This window comes from Zootoca vivipara, chromosome 3 (genome assembly GCF_963506605.1).
Source record: "Zootoca vivipara chromosome 3, rZooViv1.1, whole genome shotgun sequence".
Lineage (NCBI taxonomy): Eukaryota > Metazoa > Chordata > Lepidosauria > Squamata > Lacertidae > Zootoca > Zootoca vivipara.
This window is the reverse complement of record NC_083278.1, coordinates 34,726,793-34,739,367: the sequence shown is the minus strand read 5'-3', so window position 1 is coordinate 34,739,367 and position 12,575 is coordinate 34,726,793. Positions and strand designations below refer to the sequence as shown.

Below are 12,575 nucleotides of genomic sequence, written 5' to 3'. Positions count from 1 at the left end.
CTCTCCAGCCTGGTGGGCCCCAAGTTGCCCATTCAGCTGGCCATGCTGAATAAAAAACAAGGAGGAGAAAAGGAGCCATGTCAGGCCTGAAGAGAAGGCCTGGAAGAGATCCTGGGTAGGCACTCCCCAGCAGTGATGTGGAGGTAGAATGGAAAGTCCCTATTTTCATCTGAAAATGTTGGCAGGTATACCTTTCCCCAATGATGTGGGGAGGGAGAGAAGCATTCTGCTGATCCTTCAGATATGTGAGACAAACTAGATTTTCTCCAGGACAGCAGTTCAGATAGAGGGCTTCCTGTTGTAAAACAGGTTACGTGACTGCCATATTTTAGCCTAAGGTCCTATAACACTGTAATATTATTTTCAGGGACCCAGCAGAATGCAGATAAATGGTTTAAGCAGAATATGATTGATTATAACTTGAATATCTAACTAGAACAATTTTAGGCCTATTAGAATCTTACATGGCAACCTGGCCTTAAAGCAGTGCTTTAAGGAAAACTGTTTTGTTTCAGAACTTGTTTCATCAAGTAGGGAAATACAAAAACACATCTTAAAGTAGTAAATAAAAAGAATATGCTTCTGGTTCCATGGACACCATGGAGGTATGTGCTTCTTAAGCAGCTGTTCCTTCATTCCACATGGTAAACAGATTTTGAAACACAAGAGAGGTTCATAAATATTTTTTTTTCATATGGCATTGAGGGGGAAAAGTAAGAGTCTGTTTGCAAATCGTTAGGCCTACATTAAAGGTAAAGGGGCCCCTGACCATCAGGTCCAGTCGTGTCCGACTCTGGGGTTGCGGCGCTCATCTCGTTCTATAGGCCGAGGGAGCCGGCGTTTGTCCGCAGACATGTGGCCAGCATGACAAAGCTGCTTCTGGCGAACCAGAGCAGCACACGGAAACGCTGTTTACCTTCCTGCCGGAGCGGTACCTATTTATCTACTTGCACTTTGACGTGCTTTCGAACTGCTAGGTGGGCAGGAGCTGGGACCGAGCAACGGGAGCTTACCCCGTTGCAGGGATTCGAACCGCCGACCTTCTGATCAGCAAGCCCTAGACTCTGTGGTTTAACCCACAGCGCCACCTGGGTCCCTACATTAGCTGCCTAGATTCTAGCCACAAGGGGCACCCAGTTTCCATTGCAACTCATGTAAGAGCTGCATCCATAATAATACATATGCTAAGCAGCGTCCTATGACCTGTACACCACAAACATTCTTGGACACATGAACTCTTCTCATTCACTATTTTATTGAGGGGGAAATCCATAAGAATGCCAGTCCCTCATAAAAGAGGGAATTTTCTGTTGTGGAAAATGAGCCTTGCTGGAAATGTCCATAGTCTCTCCCTGTTCTGCTGTAGGCTTACTGAATGGAAAAGAGTCAACAACGAAAAAAGCCCCAACCCTGAGACTTTTACATCCATTCAAATAAAGAAGAAGAATGTAGGATCGGAATTGGAATTTATTGTCGGTGAGCGCTTTGCTATTATAACAAAACAAAAAGAATATGATTCTCTCAGCAACAACATTAATACAACATTATAGATCATCCAACCAACAAAATGTAACCAATCATTCAGCCTATACAAAATACACATAATGGCTAAAGAAAAATTTGTTCTGCTTTGACATTCTAAGAGAGACCTCTAGATCTTAAAATATCAGTGAGGATGCCATTTACTGTCTCCTCTTTTCATTGGTCCATTTCCCATTGATTTGTCTCTGTGATACAGCACCCATCCTTTTGTTACTATTTCAGTTGGGTTGTCACAGAGAAATCAAAATTTGAGCAGCAGTTGTAAAATTAGTATTTTATTTTATTTTCCAAGAAAATAAGATGTGCCTGCTGGATCAGCTCAATGGCCTGTTTAGTCCAGAATCCTGTTTTCATAGTGCCTGCAGGAAGCATGCAAGTTGGATGTGAGTACAGTAGCCCTCTGCCTACCTGTGATACCTAGCCACTGATATTCAGAGGAATAATATCTCTGACAAATATATAGTACTATTACACTGCAAGCCTGTGGATGATTGCTCAGAAGTTCCTAGCAGGCATATTTAAAATTATAGCCTTGAAATGTTTAACGGCATCCTTCCTCTTAGCATCCCAGAAGAAGAAGACACTGAAACCCATTGGATGTACCACACTGTATAATGAAAAAATATTTTCCTTTAAACATCAATTTGAGGCTTTGTTCTTTTTTGGGGAGTCAAGTATATAGGCTAAAGGTAAAGGGACCCCTGACCATTAGGTCTAGTCGCGGACGACTGGAGTTACGGCGCTCATCTTGCTTTACTGGCCGAGGGAGCTGGCGTACATGTGGCCAGCATGACTAAGTTGCTTCTGGCGAACCAGAGCAGCGCACGGAAACACCGTTTACCTTCCTGCCAAAGCAGTACCTATTTATCTACTTGCACTTTGACGTGCTTTCAAACTGCTATGTGGGCAGAAGCAGGGACCGAACAACGGGAGCTCACCCCGTCGCGGGGATTCGAACTGCCGACCTTCTGATCGGCAAGCCCTAGGCTCAGTGGTTTAACCCACAGCACCACCCATGTCCCAGTATATAGGCAACCCCCCCCCCATTAACAACCTCACACTGCTTGGACGTGGCAGGCAACAATACGTAACGAAGGTACCAGGCAAGCCTCTGTTAACTGAGACACTTTCATACATACCCAGGGCAGGAACAAGTTGGTACCATAGAATGGAAGGAGATAGGCTATGAACTATTTCTTCTGCCATGGTCCAAATCCAAATCATGAGCCTTGTGCCTGCTATATGCAATGGAAGGGAAGATTCCATTGGCACCAACAGGTCTACTCTGAGTAAAACCTAGTGGAGTGCAATCCTGATAGATTATTTAAGGCAAAATGTTTGTTTAGCCTGCGGGGGTCAGCAAACTTTTTCAGCAGGGGGTGGGTCCACTGCCCCTCAGAACTTGTGGGGGGCCGGACTATATTTTGGGGAAAAATATGAACGAATTCCTATGCCTCACAAATAACCCAGAGATGCATTTTAAATAAAAGCACACATTCTATTCATGTAAAAACACCAGGCAGGCCCCACAAATAACCCAGAGATGCATTTTAAATAAAAGGACACATTCTACTTATGTAAAAACACACTGATTCCCGGACGGTCCGCAGGCCAGATTTAGAAGGCGATTGGGCCAGATTTGGCCCACGGGTCTTAGTTTGCCCACCCATGGTTTAGGGGGCTTCAGTACATGAAAGCTTATGCTACGATATATATGCTACTATTCAAGGTGGCAAAGTCTCTGTTCTTTTCCCACAATGCAGTAAAGATAGCCACACTGCCAGGGGGTGGGGCGGGGGACTTATTTCAATTAACGAAACCCTAAAGAGATAGAGAGAAGATAGCACCTCACCCAAACTCTTGTTTCCAGACAGATATACTAAAGAAACTAACTTCCTTCTACTGTATATCCAGCTTGGAAAAGCACCGTATTTACAACTACGCTGATAGCTGCAAGCCTCATTGAAAAATAAAATGGCATTCCTCAACAGAAGTGGCACAGCATAGTTTACAACTCACTCATGCTGTAGCTGAATGAGTGAAATGTAAGGGGATATCTGCCAAGCTACTTGACACTTACAAGTCAGCTTAATCAGATACTCTCTTGCTTCCTGTGGCGAGGAGACCAATGTTCTGCTACTCACAGTGTATACCCAGAGTCTATTTACATATACTAAGAGAAGAAGTCGTGATCATACAAGTCATGTTGCATCTGACTATGCTGCTGGGTCTAAAGCCACAAAATCTGACACGATGCAGAAAGTGAAGAAGGCAACCAAAAGAGATTTACTGAGCACACAGGACCTGGGCAATGGAGATAAAGATGTTCTAGTGGCAGATGTCTACATTCCTAGCCTTCTTTTGTTACAATCTAGCCTGATTAAATTGCTGAGGCAGCGATTAAAAATGATGTGTTAGGACACATTATGGGAATATGCTCACCACCAGAATCCACAAACTCTAAAACAGGGTTCAAAAAGAGAGAATAAAGCAGGTTTATAAAACTTCAACAGCGCAAGGAAATATTGCTTGAAAAACAAACAGGCAAAGGATGGGCAGCAGAGAGAACAAAAACAACCTGAAGAGTACTGGGAAAGAGAGAAGAAATACTGAAAACTCCCCATTTCAATGGTCATTCACATGGAAGCATTCCACATATTCTGGATAATTAGCATATAAACTTCCACCACCATATAATTTTGATTTCATTGCTTTTATGGGAATAAGACATGAAGAAGCTTATACGACTACCTAAAGTTCCCCCAACCCCCCTTTTTTTAAGCTTACAGGGCTGAAACAATAAGTAAAATCAACAGAAAGACACAGTCCATCATTGCAGGAAAAGAGAAAGTGGAAATTCATGCAGAGGTACACAAATGAAGAGACTGGTGGAAAATAAAGAATTAAATACAAGCCAAGTAGGATATAGAGAAATGTTTAGGGATTCTACATGGTTATACAATGATAATGTATTACTTACTGAGAGTCTCTGATAAGAGGTGCATTCCCCAACTTAAAACAAGGCTTTCCAACTCCACATGAAGTCTGCCTCAAAGAAAAGCTTTGGGTTAAATCAAAACCTGAAAAATATGATAGAGTGGGATCATTTATTGTTCATTTAATGCAATTTAACAAGGCTGAAGAAAATCATCGATTTGTGCCATAAGCTTGTCTGTTTCGCTAGAGTGACAGGCTATTTCAAATCCCACGGTTTTGGTCACAGAAATGTCCAGATCTCATTTTTTCTGTAGAAGGAATATTAGCGTGAAATTCCCCTAGCACTTGACTTGGCAACCTCTGAGGAATTCACTCACTGTTTCCTTTTGCCATCTGAATGAATGAAAATAAATGTGCTGTTTGTCAGAAATGAATGCTAACTGTGCTAATTATAACAAGCATGAATGGAAAAATAAAGGATGAATGTAAATGACTTAGCTAGGGCTCTCAGAAATAAAATGTTTTGCTTTAATGAAAACACATTTCTAAGTATTAAATGTGTTCTTACATAATTTTGGACATACTCATTTATTAATTTATTTTTGCTTAAGGAAAACTCACCTGAAACATCAAGGTTTTCTTGGTAGCTAAATTGATGTCCTTCTGTTTTCAATACTGGGCATGCAGTAGCTATAAAAAAATATAAAATGTCCTAAAGCTTTATAAAAATAAACAGATCATAGTATTTTTCACTACAATAAAAGTAATATTAGCATTGTAAAAAATAACACAATGTTTAAATGCAAAACTGCTGTTGTTTATTTACCGTATATAGAGTGTCATTAATGAGCCTGACACTAGGAAAGCGCCAGGGTCCATTTCAGAAGAAGCAGGCTCACCCAGAGATGAATAATTTGGGTGTCTGTTGTGCAATTATTAATACATGTTCACAGGGTTTAATTTTATTAATCTTTGCTACCTCCAAGAATTTAGCAAGTAATGGAAGAAAGACTGAAACTTGCATAGTACTGCACAGCTGGAATAGTATTTATTTATTTTGTGGGTTGTCCCTTCTTCAGATGCTTGTTCTGTTATAAAAATTGGCCTATCCATAAAATGTTTTGTCCTTGGCATATCTCTTCATGGATTTTAACAGCTTTTGTGCATGTGTTTGCGTAAATACATATATTGATTACTTTGTTTTTTATTCAAGTAGTATGAGGCTGCATTATACCTTTACATCACATTACTTGTGATGAACTGAACAAGGATTATTTCAAAATGTGTCAGGCATAAAATAATTTATTCAAATATCTGGATTTCCTTCCCCACTCCCCCACCCCTACTATACACTGTATGGAGTAACAAGAAAACAACACATCTTCTTGAATACCACTGACACAATTAAATCTGCAAAACTGGGGAAATGAATTTAGCATCAGTATCATGGAAGAAAAATTGATACACATTTTCAATAAGCTAAAAATAAAATAAAGAAAGCCCCTACAATAGTATTCCTGTTCAGGGTTTGAACCAATCTGGATCAAGAGCCTTGTGCTATTCACGGAGTTCACAAGAGGAATGTTTCTGGAGTAAAGTGAGGAAGCATATCTTTAGATTTCCCATTCTCCTTGCTGTGCTAGACCTTGAGTTTGGAGGTTGGCTGCCAGCCGCAAACTTCAGCACTTTATTGCTAAATAGCAGACTTGAGTGGTTTGGGGTGAGAAAGGGAAATTACAAGTAACCCGCAACTTTCGTGCATTTAACTTGTGCTCATTTACCTTACACACATGGCAAAAAATAAAATAAAAGGGGCAATAGGGGAGGGTGGGCATCCAGCGGGGGGGGGGGACATTTGGCAATTCCACTCACTATTGTTCTGATTATATGTGATTTTGGCTTTATGCACTATCCCCAGAACGTAACCCCTATGTAAGTTGAGAGTTGCCTGTACAGTGGCACCTCGGTATAAGAACAGTCCGGTTTAAGAATGATTTGGTTTTCAAACTCTGCAAAACCGGAAATAGTGTCTTGGTTTGAAAACTTTACCTCGGTCTAAGAACGGAATCCGAACGGTGGGAGGGCACCGGCGGTGGGAGACCTCATTAGGGAAAGTGTGTCTCGGTTTAAGAACGGTTTTGGTTTAAGAACAGACTTCTGGAATGGACTGAGTTCGTAAACCAAGGTACCAAGGTATACTCAATCTTTTAATGATGCAATCTAAAGTGTGTTCCTAACAATAAAATATTGCCTTGTAATGTCATTCAGTAAGACAAAGCACAAATATGGCCATGAAATAGCAAATAATTCAATTACAGTAGAGGATTAACTATCTCACTGAAATCAAAAGGAACGAAAAACTGTTGAAATCTGAGTTAACATCAACAAATATTTAGTATTAATTTTAAATTGTATTCTCCCCTTAAAAATATAGTAAAGCATTTGATAACATATTTTTTTGCATTTGTTTGTACTTGGATTAACTTTTCCAAATTTGGAATTTGCAATAAATGTTTAAGTGATAACGAAGTAAGAATAAAAGCAGATAAGTGGATCACAGGAGAAATAGGCAAACATCATTTACTGTGAAGACAATGGCTGTCAATGTTGTGTTAATATTCAACATTGCTTTTGGAGAAAACATTAAATAATATCATAAAGGTTCGTTACAAAAACTATCTCGTTAAGTTATTTTACAACAGGGGCTGTTTAATATGCTAACACTCCCCAATAACAGCGTTCCAACCTATGATTCAAATTCACAGTTTGAAATAGCTTCTTTTAAAATAGGCAAAGTGTTCCAACATATAATGCTAATTCATGATTTGAAATCACTTTGTTTAATGATTAGCCTAACGAAACAGGCTACATTAAATTAACTTTTGAGGATTTAAAGATAATCCCCGCAATGGGGTGAGCTCCCGTTGTCCGGTCCCAGCTCCTGCCCACCTAGCAGTTTGAAAGCACGTCAAAGTGCAAGTAGATAAATAGGTACCGCTCCGGCGGGAAGGTAAATGGCATTTCCCTGCGCTGCTCTGGTTTGCCAGAAGCGGCTTAGTCATGCTGGCCACATGACCCAGAAGCTGTACGCCGGCTCCCTCGGCCAGTAAAGCGAGATGAGCACCGCAACCCCAGAGTTATCCACAACTGGACCTAACGGTCAGGGGTCCCTTTACCTTTTTATTCTACTATTATATAAAAACAAGTCCTCAACATGTCAGCCTTCAAAGACCTTAACTCCTGTATACATGAATCATAAAATCCCGGCTGGGAGCACTGATCCTCCCCAGGCCTTTTAAGATCTCAGACTGCAATCCTATGCATGATTAATGGCCTTTCTTCCAAGTAAATACCCATAGGATTGTACAGACAGTCTCCCCTGCCTATTCACTTTCATAGTACTAATTCACACTTCTTATTTTGCAGCCACATGACAGCACCTTCCCCCCACCAACAATTGAGTCACACATGTGCAATTATGATGTAAGAGCCAGGACCCCAGTGGCTGTGATTTGTAATTCTACAATGACATTACCCGAGCAGCATGATTTTGGCACTCACTCATAACATTGCTCTCACATGTTGCTATGAGAGAGAGAAAAGTTGCTGAAGGTAATATGTTAGTCAATGCTTTAGAGGCATTATATATTAATTCTATAGATACTTCCATGTCTAATCTGTGCACAAACTGACACTTACTAGCTGACATTACACCGCCACAACACTTTTCAGCATCAAAATATTGCTTGAAGGAGCGGCCACCTGAGAACCATTTGAGTCAACTGCAGGCCTGCTAATTTAGTGCAGATGGAATCTGTATTGAATTTAAAATGTGAAGCCCCTATGAAAGAGTGCCAAAATAATATTAGCAGGGGCTTTCCAAAGTGTCACAAGGTGCAAAGGGATGAGGTATAGCAGAGCAGAATGTGATTCATGAATTCCAAAACCAAGAGAAGAAAAGGTTGCATTGAAAATGGCGAGTATTCCAGATGTTTCCACACTATGGAGGTAACCAGAAATTAAACTGTTTTAAATAATTTTGTTTTAAATTTGGACTTCCCCAAAAAAATGTTTGGGGGGGGTGAGACAGAATGCTGAAGGTTTTTATAGTGGGGGGAGAAGAGGAAGAGAAGATTGCACAACACTGGATGTCACTTTCTGTTGTCAGGAAATTTTGGCTGCTTTTTATTCTTTAATGTTGGTTTAATTATTATGTTGTGAGTTCAGGGGTGCCCCCACTAAATTCCTGGGTGCAGTGAGATAGTTAAGCAATGCTTGGAGTTGTAATCTGGAGGCCAGACATGCAATTTAGTGAGTGTTAAAATATAAGACAGGCCAGCATAGCAATTTCAGGAAATCACCTGGGAGAAGAGCCATTGAGGAAAACAAAAGGAAATGATGGCCTGTGAAGAAAAGCCAAGGAGAGGAGATTCTATGGCATATGGCTCTTGGGAGGGGCCCTGCCCTCAGCTCTGGGATAGGTAGCAGAGATAAAGCAGAGTGGAGAATTTAGGACTGCAGTTGGGGATGATGTGGGCTAGAGGGAAATGTTCCAACCTGTAAGTGTCAGGACTGGGGGAGGACAGCATGCTTGTTTCCTCTTTGGAATCCGAGGCAGCAGATATGGCAGAAACAGGAACCTCTAGGGATGTCAATGCTGAAAGCCCCTCAATTGTAGGCTCGGGTTGTATATTTGTGTAAATAAACCATATATAATAAAGACACCACAGTCTCCACTGTGCCTCATTTCCAAAGGGAACACAAATCCTGGGTGAGCACTTACAACTCCCTGCAATCTCACACCGCTCTGAAATTGGGGTGGCATGTAACAGTATCATATTATAATGCTGTTTTCTGTAAGCCACCTATGAATTTTTACTGATGGGCAACCACATATATTTTTTAGATTTATATGGCAAATACAATTTATATTAGTAAATAAAATGTTCATTACTTATGGGCTAATTTAATGCTGCCATTTCCAAGGGAATGGGGAAAACACTGAAGCAAACATTGATCAATAGCTCTGCTCATGTGCTTACTCATACGAACGGGTGTCACGAATTTGAAGAATCTGTGATGTGACCAAGGTTCCAAGTTCTGGGAAACCCTAGGTACATAGGCTTCCCCTCTTCAAATGCATAAATAATTTTATTTGCATGGCACCATTCAATAGTTAAAACCAGAGCCCAAGAACCTAATGCATGGATGGCAGAACAAGGAACGATGTTTATTACTGGGGCCAGAAGCATGGCTCCAGAGCCCTTTTAATCAGATGATGCCACTTCACATGAGTAGCATATGAAGGAAGCTAATGAAGCCATTATCCAACGACATTAGCATCCTCTTCTTTTTATCTATGGAGTAGCCCACATTTAGAAACAAAAGTAAGGCCATGTCAGATTGTATCCTAGATATTATGAGATATGTAGCTTGCTTTGCGAGTGTGTCAAAATTCCACAGAGAACGTACATAATAAGAAGAAATCACTACATTGCTTAAGTTGAACTGAATCTTTTCAACATGCTCCCATGTTTCCATGGCCATCCTCTGCTCTGTTCATTGTGCAAGAACCTCTCTGCTTCCACTTATTAAGATTCTCGCCATACACTCTGTAAATGTTCTCTAAAGCCTGACACTGTGTTCATATAAAAATGCTTTCATCCTTGAGCTCATCGTTTTAAAAAATGAACTCTAAATGAAAGAAAGATGATGCTACTGTCACTTGCTGTGCCCAAGTATCAGCCCATCTACTGTGAAATACTCTTTTGTCTAAGCCTCTCCCCACATCTTGCTTGTCTCCTATTCTACTCCCTAGAGGGCGTCAGGGGCGTAGCCAGGATGAAAATCAGGGGGGGCAAGGGGCGGGGAGCAAGGGGCGGGGCCAAGGGGCGGGGGCGGGGCCACATCGGAGCAGCCCGAAATCGGGCTGCTCCGACTCCCTCCTCCCCCTCCGCGATAGGAAGGGACGAGGGGGAGCCAGGATCAGCCCGAAATCGGGCTGCTCCGACTCCCTCCTCCCCCTCCACGATCGGAAGGGACGAGGGGGAGCCAGGATCAGCCCGAAATCGGGCTGCTCCGACTCCCTCCTCCCCCTCCGCGATCGGAAGGGACGAGGGGGAGCCAGGATCAGCCCGAAATCGGGCTGCTCCGACTCCCTCCTCCCCCTCCGCGATTGGAAGGGACGAGGGGGAGCCAGGATCAGCCCGAAATCGGGCTGCTCCGACTCCCTCCTCCCCCTCCACGATCGGAAGGGACGAGGGGGAGCCAGGATCAGCCCGAAATCGGGCTGCTCCGACTCCCTCCTCCCCCTCCGCGATAGGAAGGGACGAGGGGGAGCCAGGATCAGCCCGAAATCGGGCTGCTCCGACTCCCTCCTCCCCCTCCACGATCGGAAGGGACGAGGGGGAGCCAGGATCAGCCCGAAATCGGGCTTCTCCGACTCCCTCCTCCCCCTCCACGATCGGAAGGGACGAGGGGGAGCCAGGATCAGCCCGAAATCGGGCTGCTCCGATCCCCTCCTCCCCCTCTGCAATCGCTGGGGCAGGTGGAGGGAAAGCCCCAGAGCCGCGCAAAGCGGTTGCCTGGCTTTCCCTCCGCCCGCCCCACAGCCAGCCGGCTAGAAGGGAGTCTCCCTTCTCCCTTGCTGGCTGTGGGGCGGAGGGAGGGAAAGCCAGCCAAACGCTTTGCGCGGCTCTGGTGCTTTCCCGCCGCCCGCCCCACAGCCAGCCAGGGAGAAGGGAGACGGCACCGGGCGGGCAGTGGGGCAGGCTGGCCAGTGGCCCTGCTTCTAGGGGGGGCAATTGCCCCCTCCTGCCCCCCCTGCCTACGCCCATGGAAGGCGTGATACCCTCACTCCCACTTTTGAGCACGCCAGGTTCTGTTCTTTCTCCACTATCTCTCCCTCCTAAAGCCCTTCATCTAACCTCATCAAAGCTATTCTCCCAGCACCATGGAGAGGACTAAATCAGGTGACCAGGGTTACAACATAGCTGTTTAGTGCATTCCACCAGTAACCATGTGAGGGAGGCAGTCATCCACATGGTTGAGCCTCTAGTCACATGGTTGTTATTATAGCCCTAAGAATTATTATACCTCAATGAATATTAAACAACAACAACAATATGGCCTTTCAATTCAGTTGCAGAACCTGACCTTTATTTGAAAGTCTCTGATGAACTGGGCTTAGAAGAGAACCACAAAGCAACAAAAGTGTGGACCACACACTGTATGTTCCACAACACTTAAGCAATAGAGCTTTGGTCTATTGCAAGACCCTGGCACGTTAACATTAAATTATACACGCTTCACTGAGCAATTTTCAGAGGAAGAATGGGATTATTATTATTATTGTATTTTTTGTTATTGAACCATCACTGACTTTTTCAACTTATTTTTTTTACTCTGCATCCCATACATGACTGCAGCCAACATTTTTTAAAATAACATGGTAGCATGCAAGGAGTTCTTAAAAGCTGGTAAGTGCTCCTTTTTTAGTTGTGTTTAAAATATACATAACTCTGAGCTACAACAGTCAAGAGGCCATGGGGAAAAAAATATCGGGTCCTAGATAAGACTGTCATTCATATATCCCTCCCTCCCTCCCTTCATTTGCTCCAGTTCTACACTCACCACGCAAGTATATAAGGCAGGGATAACTCCGTAGAGAAAATAGCTGTATGCACAATCTATATCCTGGAATCTGTAAGTGCCAGAAGAGAGAGAAGATATGCCCCATTTACAGCTGGAGGGCTCATTCTCCTTGCCTTTTAAGACCAGGAAGGGGGGGGGGAACAGCTATCTTAAGACCTCCCTTGGAAAAAGCAATATGGATGCATTGTCTCTGCTATGCATCCTGACTTTAACACAAGAACAGTTACACTGTGTGCCTCTACCTGCCGCCACAGACCGTTGCACTGCACCCTTGTGCCAACCAGCGTGGGCGGGAGAAAGCACATATTAAATGCTGGCATTCAATTAAGTTTAGCCTTCCAAGCAAAATATTTAGAACTACTATATCATAGGCTGCACTTTACATCTATGCAAGGCTGTCCGGGTTGTCTGCCGCTAGGCCATAAATAGAGTGTGAGCAGTAA

General features: G+C 43.1%; 1 protein-coding gene across 1 annotated transcript in view; it reads right to left on the bottom strand.

The window, feature by feature from the left end:
* Positions 1 to 12,575, bottom strand: part of COL19A1 (collagen type XIX alpha 1 chain) — a 181,093-nt gene that overhangs the window by 153,744 nt on the left and 14,774 nt on the right. The window contains exons 3-4 of the mRNA XM_035109681.2: positions 5,101 to 5,169; positions 4,523 to 4,622 (exon numbers count right to left, since the gene is read on the bottom strand). Of these exons, the coding sequence (XP_034965572.2) occupies positions 4,523 to 4,622; positions 5,101 to 5,169 (169 nt within the window). The remainder of the gene's footprint in view (positions 1 to 4,522; positions 4,623 to 5,100; positions 5,170 to 12,575) is intronic.